This window comes from Acanthisitta chloris, unplaced genomic scaffold, assembly GCF_000695815.1.
Source record: "Acanthisitta chloris isolate BGI_N310 unplaced genomic scaffold, ASM69581v1 scaffold11657, whole genome shotgun sequence".
Taxonomy (NCBI): Eukaryota; Metazoa; Chordata; class Aves; order Passeriformes; family Acanthisittidae; genus Acanthisitta; species Acanthisitta chloris.
The window spans coordinates 20,309-35,300 of NW_008683231.1; the positions used below are offsets into that span (position 1 = coordinate 20,309).

Consider the following 14,992-nt stretch of genomic DNA (forward strand, 5'->3'; position numbering starts at 1 on the left):
TGTATAGTCCAAAGTGTATACCTTCAGGAAATCATCTATGCATGTTTGACCCAAACAATGAGACTAAAACTGACATGGGTAGCTCTGCAGGACTATTCTAATGATAACTATTTTTTGATGGTGCTAACCAGAATTGCAGTGATGCTGTATGTTTTAACCTGCTTTCTGAGACTGAGTTTTGTACCTCCACCATGGAGTGGGGTTTGGGTTTATCTTCCATGAGTGACCAAATCAACCATCATGTTCACCACTGTCAGTTTTTCATGGCATACCTCTGTCAGTAAGATAAGGTTGTTAAAAGCACAATATTAGTTATGGGATTGCATTGTAGGATAAAAAATGGCAGAAATGAGACACATACACATTTCATAGCTATAATAATCTTATTCCATAAGCTTCATACTGAAGAAAAACATACCATCCAAGATTGAGTTATGGACCCTTCATCTTGTGTAGCAATGGTATTAACTACTTTTTTTGGGCAAAGACTTGAATCTCATGCTGACACTGCAGTTCTGTGTGCTCAGGAAAACAGTGGGTGAGCCAAAGGCAATGCTGTTTTTTTAGCCCTGAAGAAAAATAAATTGCTCCAAAGTTACTTATAAATCCGTATGATCACATGGATATTTTCTAAATCACTTAAAGAAACAAAAGCAGAAGGATTTCTGGTTTTCTCAGTCTGTCTGCTCCTGCTGACACCTCTGTATCATATAGTAACTTTCATAATCTTGCCAAACTGTGTCTTAAAAAGCGGAGCCTCACGAACTTATAGTAATGCTTCTTTCTTTTTAAAACCACAATTGCTTTTTAACTGAATCCATGTAAAGGGAACAAAACTACTGTAATTGCAAGATGCATTGGGGAGAAAAGTGCTGCAGATGTGTTGGTTGACAGGAAGCTCAATATGACCTGGCAGTGTGCGCTTGCAGCCCAGAAAGCCAACTGTTACCCTGGGCTGCATCCAAAGCAGCATGGGCAGCAGGTTGAGGGAGGTAATTCTTCTCCTCTGCTCTGGTCAGACCCCACCTGGAATGCTGCATCCTACTCTGGGGTCCTCAGAAAGACATGACTTGTTCTAGCAGGTCACTGAGGAGGCCACAGAGACAATCACAGGGCTAGAATGCCTCTCCTGTGAGGACAGGCTGAGAGAGTTGGAGTTCTTCAGCCTGGAGAACAGAAGGCTTCAGGGTGACCCTGTAGCAGACTTTCCATACATAAAGTGCCTACAGGAGAGCTGAGAGAGACTCTGTACAAACACATGCAGTGACAGCACAAGGGGGAATGGTAGTGGTAGAGAGAGAGTAGGTTTAGATGAGATATTAGGAGGAAGTTCTTTACTGTGAGGGTGGTGAGACACTGGCACAGGTTGCCTAGAGAAGCTGTGGCTGCCCCAACCCTGGCAGTGTTCAAGGCCAGGCTGAACAGAGCTCTGAGCAACCTGGTCTAATGGAAGGTGTTCCTGTGCATGGCAGGGGAGTTGGAGCTAGGTGATCTATAAGGTTTCTTCAAGCCCAGATCAAACTGATTCTGTGATGTCTCAATAAATTCTTGGAGAGAGTTAACAGAGCTGAGCAGCTGTTTGCATAACTAAGTTACAAGGTTGTTTGTTTATTAGCAGGATTTAATTAAAATCCTGAGGTTTTTTACTTCCTCTGATTAAGCATGTGCAAAATACAGTAAATCCTTTCACAGTAGTTTTTGTTGTAGCTAAGATCTGCAACTTCCAGACATTGGTAAACTATATCTTATATGTAATACAGTTGTAGCTGTGTTCTCAGTCTTGGAGGCTGATTACCTGGTGCTGTGAGTTTTAGTTGCTCTGTTGCAGATATCTGTCTTTTTCTAGAATAGGTATCACTATATATTTTTGTCTATAAATGGAAAAAAACCTCTACACCTTTCACTCTGCTCCACTTATTTCTCTTCATTTTTTTCCTTTTTTTCCTCCACTGAGTTACTAACATTCTCTCTCTAAAGAGAGACTTTTTTCCTTGGATGTTTATCTGGACTTGCTGGTTTGACAGCTGTATTCTACATTACCTTTTTCTTTTCTTTCTGCTTTCTTTGCTTCCTCATACTGTTTCTTCTTCAGTGTACAGTATTTACCCACTAGGCAGAGTTAGCCTCCCTATCCACGGCAGGATGGTTCCAGAATAATCTTAAAGGCTCATCACTGTGCTGGAAAAAATCCACAACAGTCCTACTGTTGCTGAATTAGAGAAGTTTCGGAAAGCTGAGGTGTAGCTTTCACTTTGGGTCATCATCTCATTTAGGTCTTGGGGAATGACTCAATTTTGTATGTAAGTAGGAAGGACAGCAATTTGAGAAGGCACATGTGTGTATTTTCAAAAGCAATTAGGGTGTAATGTTTTTTTGGTGCCCTGGACTGAAGATGTCAGAAAAATGTTTTTCTAAGAAGACTGAGAATCAGAAGTGCGAAGAATCCAGTGCAAGGTATCAAATGCTGCTCTGGGCACACAGTTCATATCACTGGAGATGGTCCACTGAACGCCAGCATCAGCTTCAGCTCATGGTGAATACCTCTTGTGGCTCAGCAAGCTCCTCCTGCTTATCTGTACAACCCATTTTCTGGAAGACACATCCCGGGAAATATATTCTACAGGAAAAGCTGACTGGCTCAGGTGAAAACCATATTTGCCTGGAGTACAGAGTCTTTGTTCTTCCTAGTCATCTCTTTTGGAGAGGACAAATGTTGTGGCACTTTGCCTTAGTGTGTATATCTATTTAGTCTATAAAATGTCACTAGCAAGGAAGACTTTTGAGACCTTTGGCATGGAGCTGCATGAACATGCAACACAGGATGGAGCTGGGAAACTTGTCAGGAACATGATTCTCCTCAATGAAGCAGCTTTTATACTGCAAAATACAGTTCTCTTAATGACCCTTGCTCTATGCAGTTTTGTGTGATATTGTGTCAGATTTATGGCTGTTGGTTTCCTAAAGAGCTGTTTGGGTAGTCTGTGCTCCAGTCAAACAACTTTCATATGTCCTGTAACAAATCCAAAAGTGTAATGGAGTAGGATATTTGTCTTGAGTTTTAATGTGTAACAAAATGATGTAGTGAGCTTTTTTTCTTCTCCATAATGGGGTAAAAACTGGCTTGTATTCAACTTGGATTCAAGTTTTCTGGTTTCTGAAGTCACCCCTGTGGAGGTGATGTTAGGTTTGTGATGCTGTCTCGCTTACAATGATGCTGCCTTATTGACAGTAAGCAAAGTGAACTAGTGTCTTCAGCTTTGTTCTTGCACATTTGTATTGATACTAATGTCCAAAAAGCATCAGAGATTGCTTAAGCAAACAAAAAAGAAAAAAACACAGGGAAGAGCTAAGTAGATTTAAAGCTCTTGTAATGTGATTTAGCTGCTAGAAAGAGGAACAGTGTCACAGGGCCAAAACACTTAGACCACCAATGTGAAGGAACTTCTGGTCCAGTGATTAGGACACTAATCTTTCTCAGGAGTGCTTTGGAAGTAATATCTCTTGGCTACTCAGTATAAACACACTGAACAACATGGTTTCGTGTCTGTTATTGGCCTTCTGAACTGGTTATGTATTTAATTCATTACTGTTTTCTGTCTAGTACTGTATCTACTGCATCTTAAGCCTCAAGCGCATAACTAGTTTACCACCTTGGAGGATTTATTCACTGCCACTAACAAGAAATCACGTTTCAGCCAGCTTACTGCCAGGCAGACCTCAAATGCATAAAGTGCCTTGGGCTTTCCAACAGAAAGCCTCACTCCTTCCTCTGGCACTGGCACTGTGTTCCATGGGTGAGAATGGAGAGCTCCCATGTGTTGGATGATCTGCAGGAGTGCTCTGTACTGAGATGAGCATTGCTGTGAGCTTGTGCTGCAGAGCACATCAGCTGCAGAAACAGCCTCACCCAGCACATTGCTGTCCTTGATGCTCTTGAGGTTTAGCACTGGCACAGGTATCAGGATTTTTTAATGAAAAATCAGTAACACACAGCACTGTGTGTTTTCTTCTAATTTTCAGCTTAAACTACTGTTTATTCAAAAGCTTAGTGCTGTTCAAAGTACTAGAGTTAAACTCCTTAGTGGGTATATACTTCAAAGCATGTTGTTTGGTTATTGATGGGTCATGATCACATAGTGCAGATATGATTCTCTAGTCATTTTGTTCTGCCATATGGATGCATAAGAGAATTTTCTCCTTAGCCCTTGCCCTTTTCTCTTATGGTTACATGGTTGTAGCAACATTAGAAGCATAATGGTTGTAGTCAAAAGGTGTCACCTACCTTAAAACCCAAATAACAGCGTTTCTCAAATGTCTCTGCAGATGGATGGAGGTTTGCTTGGATGAAGAGCTGCCCCCGACTACGGAACTGGAAGAAGGCTTAAGAAATGGTGTTTACCTTGCCAAGCTTGCAAAATTCTTTGCACCTAATGTGGTGTCAGACAAAAAGATCTACGATGTGGAGCAGGCACGCTACAAGGTAATAACTTACTCAGTTCTCTCACCAAGAAGATCAAAAACTAGAAAAAGTAATGTTTGTCTTCCAACTCTTAAACCCAAGTATGGTAGGTTAATTTTGTGTCTCTCTTGTTAAGACTATTGGCACTTGATGAAGACACATATCAGCAAGAAGCCATCATGATAAGTTAGAAATATTTTACCCTTAGGAAAACTATGTTAGTGTCACCTCAAGTTTTTAAAGCTGAACAAATTACACTCCTGGCTTCAGGGAGAACATGGGCTTTACCGTTTATAAATCTATTTGTCATTAGGAATAGGAGTTAAAAGCAATTTGGTAACAATTCCAAACTCTCCTCGTCTTGTATGGGAGGATATTTAACATTTACTTCATTAGATCTGTGTTTATTTTATCAACCTCAACACTGAGAAGCAAAACCCAAGCTGCCAGTAATTAAGCTCAGGTGTAAGATGTTGATTAACTCCAAAATCCTTGATAATATAGGAATATAGACATTCACATACAGTAGTCCCACTATGGAATGCAGTTTCTCCACATGTAAAAGGGAGTAGAAAAGATCAGAAATGGACATTTTTAAGGTGCAACAACTGACTGTTGAGAGTTGAGAAATTGTCTAGGTTCCATAGGGTTAACAGAACCATGGTTAGGAGTCTTGGTTACATTTAAACGCTGCTTTCCAAAGCTGGAGTTCAGGCTTCATTTCTCCCTTTACTCTAAAAGATAACATAAAGAATAAAATAGAGATACTTGCTGCTTGCATAGGCTGCAGGGACGGTCAGGTATTCAGGGAGGTCTAGAGAGTGATTGAGACCTCCTTATCTGTTCTCCTTCATGGTGGTGCTGAGCAATGTCACCACTCCTGTATTTTGGAGGTCATGGTTCTTGGTATTCAACATCTAGCCTTAACTCCCAAAGGCTACTGAAGGGCTGTACAAATGGCCACTTCAGTCACAGTCTACCACAATGGGTAAAAATCCAGCTTATATGGCATGAAAGAATGAGCTGGACAGCATGGAGCTGTCGATGTGCTGGGATGCTTCAAGAGCAGGATTAAGGCTCCAGGTTCAAACAAGGGAAAATTCCCTGAACTCAACTTCAGGATATAAAACTGGGAAGGAACAGGAGGATCAATAATTAGGGAAATTGCTTAATGTGATTGTTATAATCTTCTCCTTCTGTTTCTAACAGAGATCAGGCCTTCATTTTCGGCACACTGACAACACTGTGCAGTGGTTGAGAGCAATGGAGTCCATTGGTCTGCCTAAGGTAAGTCTGTAAATTTTAGCAAAGAAAGTGGCTCAGGTCACTGACTCAGAGGTCTCCCTTTCATCTGCTTGAGCATAAACTGTTCCTTACAGCAAGTTTAGAGGGAAGGGGTAATCCAGAAAACAAATCTGAATAGAAGGTAAAGTGGAAAGCAGTGGGAGTGTCAGTTCTGTGTTGCTGCTGCAGGTGTGTGTGGGCTGGGACTGCTGTGGGTGAGTGTTGTGGGTGGAAATGCACAGGGTACTTCTCCTGTGGGAATGCAAATGGGGACACCAACAGTGTTTCAGTCATATCTTGCTGCTAGTGCAGTCACTGTTGGGAGCCTGAAAGGAATATGGTTTAAAACAGGAAACTTAAGTATTTGCTTCCTTTAGGCTACCTTTTCTCATCATGTCTCTTGCTGCCTCTTCCTCTTAATGTACATCCCAAGTTTCTCTGCCTCTACCCTGTTTCCAGACTGTTCTTGCACCCTCCAGTGCCTCTGCGTGGCTATGCTGCTGCTCTTCTACCAGCTGCTTTCTTGGGTCACTTCTTATATTCATCCTCTTCCTTGTGGGTCTTCGCTTGTCATCTCCCCAATCTGCTGCTGTTTCTGGGCACCAGTGAGTCTATTTTGGATGAACATCCTTTAAGAAAGGCTGTACAGAAACATCTGTGCTGCTTGTTTGGACATTTTGACACCGACGTACAGCCTGGAGTGAGCACTTCCTTGCCCAGGCTGCTCAGCAGCTATGCCAGGGTGCCTGGGTGATGGCAGCCCTGGTGCTGCCTGATGTGCTGTGGTTGGGCACAGTGGAGATGCTCAGAGAGCTACCTGAAGGGCTACATGAGCCACAGTGGACAGTCACTGTGGGCAAACTCAGTGAAGGAGCTCATAAGCAGAAAAGGGCACCAGTGACTGCTATCTGAAATGCCATAGAGGATGGGAAGAGTCCTCCCTTTCCCAGCTCAGGCTTCTTTTTTTCCCCACTTGAGTCCTTGAGCCCTCTGTTCAGCTGTCTGATTTCCACCCTGTCACCCTCCTCTGAAAGGTCTCGTTTCTCTTGTGGAGGATGGTCATGGCCAAAAGCTTTCCCGATTCACCCTCACAAAGCTGTTGTGAGCAAATGATGAAGAGGGCACTGTGCTCCTAACTTAGTCTTGTCCTATTAACCATGGGACAGGGCAGCCCCGAGTGCCCGGCCTGGACTGGAAGCATGCTGCCAACTCTCACGGTTAACTAAGTCTTTCATTATATTTTTGTGGAGAAACAGTGTTTAGTGACTGGGATCAAGGCCAGGAACAAATTAGTGGTAGAACCAGAATTGGAACTTATGATGTGACTTTTTGGCTAAATTGCTTAATATGCCTCTCTCTGAATATCTCTCACTGTAAATGATGTATTCACAAAGTTAGTGTTGCTGGCAATTAAAGTTTTGCATTTTAAAAGCATACTTGATAGGCTTGGTTTGCAGTGAGGCTTTGCAAATTGTAACTGCTTTCCAGGTTTAGGGTGGCTGAAGGAAAAGCACTACTGGCAGAGCTTATGCCAAAGGACCTTTTCTGAAAATCCTGTTGAAATGCTGTCTGCTTATCTTCCTTTTTCCTCCCTCTTATTAAGCAGCTTTTATGCTTTATTAAGTTCTTCCTTATAAAAACTAGTGATAAAGTTAAAATAACACCAGAATAGACTTGATTCATAACTGTATAGAAGTAACAGCAGAAATTCCGTAAGTTTAAGGTGCAATTCTGCAGAGTAAACTTCTCTGCTCAGTAATGTCTTCTCCTTTAACTGTGTGCTCTTTGCTTTTTAGATCTTTTATCCAGAGACTACAGATGTCTACGATAGGAAAAACATCCCTAGGATGATATATTGCATTCACGCTCTAAGGTAACTGGTGATGGGAATAAAACTTATAATAGCTGCCAAATCTAGGAGTGAGTCTTGCAATGGCTGTAGGGCAACTAGTATATCAAAATCTGACATACAAGTTCATTAATTTTGAGTTCAAGACAAAAGTTTGGCTTTCTCATGACTATTGGCCAAGTTATTTCCAAAACAGAAATTAAGGACTACTGAATTTAGCACAGACACCCCTGTCTCAATAGTACAACCTCTCACAAAGTGCACAAACAAGTTCAAAGCACGTACTTTAACGGAAATCAAACAACTTAGCAGACACTTAGCAAAATGTTAGTATAACCGTGCTGCTCTGAGTGAAAATGGTGATGAGCGGGTATCTCTCTGTCCCAAAAGTGAAGCAAACAATTACTGTATTCTGAGGTAATTCATGTAAAAATTAACATTTTCCAAGATTGCAAAATTCTAAGCAACTTAATTTTGAACGTCAAGTCAGGGAGGTTTTGATCACACCATTAAAGTAGAGCTTAACACTTTTTTTCATGTCCTGCCTTAAGGATTTTCTTGATGTTTAGCACAAAAACATCTGCCTTGTGCTGTCCCTGGTGCGAGGGACAGTGGTGTTGGCAGACAGCTTCTCCCTCCTGTGGCTCTCCTAGTTCATTTCCTGCACATGGAGACCTTTCCCTTTCATTACTTTCATGCAACTAGGCTTTCAGGGGACATAATTAACTTACGCCTCAAACTCTCTTCGGTGTTCCTAATGGTGTTCAAAGGCACATCAGCTGCTCCAGGCCTACAGGTCAGAAACTATTCAATACATGCCTAATTGAAACTTTTTCAGGTCTAATTCTTGAAATGACATGGCCACTCTTGCAGTCTGGTATGTGCACTCACTCCTAATAAATAGAGCATGCCACTAATGTCCGTTGTATTTCTTTTACATGCTAGAGGTTTGCAGTTGACAGCCTGCTATTTTTTGTCATCTTGGACAAGTATTGTCCCCTGGAGTTATTACATCTGGTGTAATATTAACGAGGTAGTATCACCAGGACTACTTGAAGATGGTTCTTGCCTATAACTTGGTAGTGCAGTCTGTTCTGATATTGTCTTGTGTAAGTTTGAAGTGATTTCCTAAAGAATATGCATGGAACTATAATGTTAACCAGCTCAGGATGACAGAGTGGCTGTGTCCCCCCCTCTCATGTTACGGACCAGCTCAAATGTTTTACAGGAGGTAGAAAACCAGTTTTTCTGATATTTGCTTCCTCAGGTATGAAGGACTTTGTCAACTGTGTATTTGAATGCTACGTAAGCAGTAACTCCAATAACTTATCATTGCAATGGCAATAACTCTTCTGTCTTAACTGATTTCTGCAATGCATTAACCTTTGATAGAAGCTTTCCTTTCTCCATCTTGACATACCCCAGGATTTATGATAGTATCAGAACTAATTTATGTTGTCTCAAGACTCTGTCTTGTTTAAATTACCTTTCCTTGCTGCATATCAACACAAAGCTCTAACTCTGTGCTTAGTATTCTTTTATTTTAGAGCTATTATTTTAGAAATGGACTTTATATCAAGTATGTTATGCCACAGTGAAGGGGAACAGACCTGTAATGCTTTCACTTACGATGCTGTCCCATGATTTTGTAGACCCCTGTGCAGGATGTAATAGGAGCAATGATTCAGCTTCACTTATTTCTGCATCTTTTCCTAAAATGCATGCTCTAAGTCCTCCACTGGAGTGTTTCAAATCAAACTCCAATGTCAGTATTGGATGGCACACAGACTGTATAGAAAGCTGTCTGGGAAATAGTAGCATTATGGACAGGGCACTTGCTTGGGCAGCAGTTGGGTTGGCATCAGAGGAATGCAGAGCTGTAAGAGTGTAGTTCTGTTCCCCTTCTGCTGATGTTGTAAGTACCAACATCCTGGTGTCTCCACCAAAAGCTCCATACCATATGCCCCATATGCTCTGCTTTCTGGGCTTGTTGTAGCATCCTCTCCAGGGAAATCAGTACAGGATTTGCTGACCTTGGAAAGGTCCATGTCCCTGTTGTTCTTAGTCCAACACCACAGCACTGAGAAACAGCAATTGCACACAGGGTTTCACCTTTGCAGTGGTAGGATAGGCACATGACCACTATATAAAGAATCCCCATTGGGTTTAAATACTAAATTTTGATGCATCTTGGAGCACATGCTGAAAATACAAAGGCTCATAACTTGGATAAATGGAGCACTTCCTCAGAGAGGTGAGGGGTTGATCTGCTTCTGAGTTTTTCTTAGTTGTTATTAAGTCTTTACTCTAAAGCAACATTGATTCTTGAGCTTTTCAACAAAACTGTGTAAATTTAACACAAGGTATTTTCTTATTCTCATTCTTGGAAATACTGAAGCCATCTATACTTCAGGTTTTTTTCCTATATGAATTCATTTATGCATAGTCAGTGTGATAATTTAAGTGTCTTAAACTGATAGGATGATTTTTAACTGCCCCTCCAAGAGGCATGAAATAGCCTTAACTAGGTAATAGGAGCAAAAAGCTCCATCTTTCCAAAGAGTCTATTGGACAACTGAAATATGAACATTTTGTGGGGAAAGTCATTGGTTATTTGGTGTTTTGCTGATCTTTGAGCTGCTGGAGGGCCTGAAGGTAGACAATGATTCTAAACATGATGGATTAAAAATTATTTTAGCATGTGTCCTGGTTCAAGTCTGAAATGAAGACCACTGCACTTACAGCATGTGGGATGACTTGTGCTGTCAAACACAGCACTGTTCTGGCCAGGAAGGAGTGACTTAGCAAAATATTTTCTAGACTCCTGTTGAATATAATTACCTTCTTGCTTTTCTCTTGTTGAAGCATCAATACTTTAAAGCCCAGCTTGAAAGAAAGGTTTCATTTCTTGCACCGTTTTTCTTGTTAAATCTGATTTGGATTTGTTCCTGGACTAAATGAGGTTAAGAACAGCTTCAGAAAAATTTAGTTTTCAAATCATCTTTGCAAGCAGATCTCTGCTACATCCTAGACAAACTCTCCCTCTGAAGCCAGGCTGCTTCAAAACATTGTTCTCCTAGGAAGCAGTAGAGTAACAAGCATGCCTTGAAAGAAAAAGCATGCTTTTTTCCAGATCTGCTATTTTTATGGCATGTCATATACGAGTTAAGCATAAAACAAGACCCAGGAACCTCTGCCTGATATGAACTGCAGCTCTGTGTGGGTGATGCTTGCTATCGAAGGGAGCTTCACCTGGGAATGCTCTTTCCCCTTTGTTTCTCCCTTGCTCCTGTTGCCTCTTATCCAGACTTCTTAACCCCAAGGTTAAGACCTTGGGGTCTTAAGCTTTTGACCTTATGTGGGTTCCCTGAGGTTCAAGTTAGACTATAAAACTATTAAGCGAACTGTTTCAAGTGAACTTACACTTAGAAGTGTCTGTGTCCCCTGAAACACTTGAAGCACATTTTCAGCACCACCTGGTGGTTAGTAAGTTCATCCAAACAAAGGCGTGTAGGAGGTATTGCATATGGCTCAATATCCTCCTGAAAGTGCTGAACAGGAAAAGGATTACTCTCTAATGTTCATAACACTTCTTCCTCTGTGTTTTTATTGTGGTGACCCCAAAAAAGAGTCAGCACAGCCCTGTGGTGCTGCTGATCTCCATAACTGTTGCATGACATCCAGTGCTTCAGCCAGGAGTGTGTCCCTGTCTTACAGCTAAATCTCCTTCTACCAGGAAGAGTCCTTCCTGGTAGAAAGGTGAGGGTAACAGAGGAGCCTGTTCACTACTACAGTCGTATGGGAATTTTTCCCGCAATAACTAACTTGGGTCTAAGACAGCTCTGAAAGGTGAGAATGGCAGTGGCAATGATTTTGAGAGGCTGCTGCTGTGTTCATCCAGGTTGTGACAGGGCACAGGAGTAGCTGTGGCAGCATGGAAGACAAATGGTGTTTCTGTGTGCTCTGAAATAAATATGACAACTATAAATACTTGCTGTGAAATCTCATCCAATAATTTGCTAATAAGAAAAACGCTCTCACCAACAAAACATAAAAGGGAAATATGCCCCTCTTAGAAACAAAATCCCTATGTCACAATGCACATTTGCAATGAATGAAGTTGGGGTGAAGTAAGTTGAAGAGGTAGAAAATAATCCTTTTGGAGGAATGCATTATTTAAGTCTTGTTTTTAAAATCGCCCTTTTTGATCCCTTCTTGCTGAACTCACTTGCTTATTGAATTTCACTGATAAATTATAGCAACATCAGTCTTTTGTAGATAAATACATGCCTTGTGTTTGGAAGATATGGAGAAAATATGTATGTACTCAGCTGTTTTGTTCAGATAGCACCCCAGAGCTCTAAGTGTAATAAACACAGGCATTTTTCATGCTATATCGGAGCAAAAATATTAGTCCTTGGATAGCACTTCAAACTGAGCTTTCTTCAGTTCCAAAAAGTCAAATAGCTAATGACACAAATAGATTTGAGGTGGTCTTGGGTAGACTTACAGGTTCTTGTTCTTCTATGCTTAGTAAGAAGGGTTTCAGTGATTTATGTATCTTCAGCTATTAATTACAGGGATGCAATAATTCAAGTCAAAACAGTATAGAGATCCAAAGCTATAAGTTGTACTAAAGTGCATCTCCCCTATGAGGACAGGCTGAGGGAGTTGGGGCTGTTCAGCCTGGAGAAGAGAAGACTCTGTGAAGAACTCAGAGCAACTTTTCACTATCTGAAGGGCCCTCAAGGAGCCGGAGAGGGACTCTCTGTTAGGAACTGCAGTGATAAGACAAGGGAAAATGGGTTCAAACTGAAGGAGAGAAAGTCTAGGTTGGATGTGAGAAAAAAGTTTTTCCTGTGAGGGTGGTGAGACACTGGCACAGGTTCCCCAGGAACGTGGTGGCTGCCCTGACCCTGGCAGTGTTCAAGGCCAGGCTGGATGAGGCCTTGAGCAACCTAATCTAGTGAGGTGTCCCTGCCCATGGCAAAGGGTTGGGACTAGATGATATGTAAGGTCCATTCCAACACCTAAATTCTATGATTCTATGACTTTTTAGCAGTATTAGTTTTTGCATTATTTAACTATCTTCCACTAAGGAAAACAGATTTTGCTTGTTTAGACATCCACTGTGATCCAAAATACACTGACAGTGCCTCTATCAGCTGCTTCTTTGAAAAAAAAAATAAATTCTCTTTCTGTAAGACTTAAAAACACAGCATAGAGAAAATTGAAATTCATTCTGCATCATCCCATGAAAGTAAAGGGTTAAAAGACAAGATTCATAAAAGTGCTTTTCTCTTGTATGGAAAGTGAACACCTCAACCATACACAAGGACTTTAAATTCTCATTTTCTTCTTTGCAGCTTGTATCTGTTCAAGCTAGGATTAGCTCCACAAATCCAGGACCTTCTGGGAAAAGTAGACTTCACAGGTAATAAACTGCTTCTCTAATCATATGAGATGGTTTTTTTCACCCTGTAAATCTGCTAACATTGTACATATTTTCTATTATGGTCTTTCTCCTCCTGCAACATTGTTCTGAACACATCCTAATTAAATAGGTGGGAGGCTGCTATTTTTAATGAATGTCAGTCTCTGAAGGACAGAAGGGAGTGAGTTTGCACGGAATACTTGTCGTATATTAGATTCCTTCAAAGTGGGGAGGAAAACTGCTAAAAAGTCCTCTGACCACACAAGCACTTTCAAAGACACTGCACCTGTGTTTTGGTGTTTCATAATGAAATTTTTATGCTTTTGCTCTGATAATATTTCTCTGTTTTTATGTGATCAGAGGAAGAAATCAGCAACATGCGGAAGGAGCTGGAGAAGTATGGTATACAGATGCCATCTTTTAGCAAGATTGGTGGGATTCTGGCCAGTGAATTATCAGTGGATGAAGCTGCATGTAAGTGTGGCTCGCTCTGTTCCCTACTGGATATTGTGACAGAATGCTAACAAAATATTTTCCATGTTTTAATTCATCTAGTTTGCCATCTCATAATAACTAGGAAGAAAAGCATGCAAGTTTTCACTTACTATCACACTGCTTCACTGTTATGAAACCTCTTGCCATTTTTCAGACTGTGTCTTTTAGTATCTCATTGAACCATAGGAACTGCTACCAGAAGCAGAGATATTTTTGGATGGGTTCAATGTTTTGATAGCTAGTGCTACTCTAGAATAATGAATTGGGCTCTGTGTGTGCGCCTCTGCACTGTATGGTACAATACGGATGACCATGGGAACATGGTGCCTTCTCTATGCCTCCTTCTCTTTTGGGGGGCTTCTGCAGTTTTCCTAGAACACCTGAACAGGTTGCTGTGAGGACAAGTCACTGTTACAGACAAACAACTCTCTGACATATGGTGGTGTACACATGGAGGAACTCCTTGCCTTCATGGGCAGGTTTCAATCTGTCTGACTGCTGGTGTGTGACCCACAGCATGATAGAAACCTGCTGGAGGGGCACATCTTGCTGCTGCATCTGGAGCAAGCTTTTCCTTCTTGGGGAGCTGGATGAACAATTATGGTCCTTTTCAATCTATCTTAGAATCATAGAAAGATTGAGGTTGGGGGAGACCTCTAAAAGCATTAAGTCCAACCATTAACCTGTTACTGCTGTAACCCCTATACTTTAAACTATATCCTCCAGCGTCAGATCCAGAGACCTCTGAAAGACCTCCAGGAATGCTGACTCCATCACCTCCCTGGGCTATGTTCTAATGCCTGACCAGCCTAACAGGGAAAACATTTTACAGACATCTAATTTGTAACTCCCCTATTGTGGCTTATGACCATTCTCCCTAGTCTTCTCTCTGCAGGCATGGCAGAAGAGGACCGATCTTGAACAGCTTCAACTCAAAACCAAAATTAAATGCTTTTTTGTTTTTTTTTTTGGTGCTGCCTATGCCTATTCTGTGGGCTGAGGTTTTTTCTATATCTCTTTTTTTTTCTCTCTTTTTGTGGAATGAAGTGATATAGTTAGAAAAAACAACCGAAGAAAAATTGCTTGCATTTAAATGGTATGAAATCAAATGTCCCCACTTAAATCAACACTTGAGCTCTAGTGCTTTTATTCAAGATCCTAGTCTTTTTCAGAACGGTAAACTGAAGAACAGAAGGCTTAGCTTTAGTATGTTCTTATTGCATCTTTGTTAAAACCTGCTAAGTAGCATAACTGAAACCAGCTAATTTGTGATGTTACTTAGTGTGCTGAAATACACTTCATATTGATTCTTGTTGTTTGTGTTGTAGATTTTGAAGCCTGCTTAATACATGCATGCTTCTCTAAAGCTAGCTCTTAAAATGCTGCTTTTGGAAGCGAGGGGAGTTTGTGTCCTTTCTTCTTGTAGCAGATTTTCAGAGATTTAGTGACTTTTTCAGGGAGCTTCCCTCCC

At 41.1% G+C, this 14,992-nt stretch overlaps 1 protein-coding gene across 1 annotated transcript in view; it reads left to right on the forward strand.

Annotated features, from left to right (window-relative positions):
• Positions 1-4,323: 4,323 nt before the first annotated feature.
• Positions 4,324-14,992, forward strand: part of LOC103806168 (ras GTPase-activating-like protein IQGAP1) — a gene marked incomplete at its 5' end in the record, with an annotated part of 26,366 nt that continues 15,697 nt past the window's right edge. The window contains 5 exons of the mRNA XM_009078848.1: positions 4,324-4,480; positions 5,669-5,746; positions 7,540-7,616; positions 12,959-13,026; positions 13,387-13,500. Of these exons, the coding sequence (XP_009077096.1) occupies positions 4,324-4,480; positions 5,669-5,746; positions 7,540-7,616; positions 12,959-13,026; positions 13,387-13,500 (494 nt within the window). The remainder of the gene's footprint in view (positions 4,481-5,668; positions 5,747-7,539; positions 7,617-12,958; positions 13,027-13,386; positions 13,501-14,992) is intronic.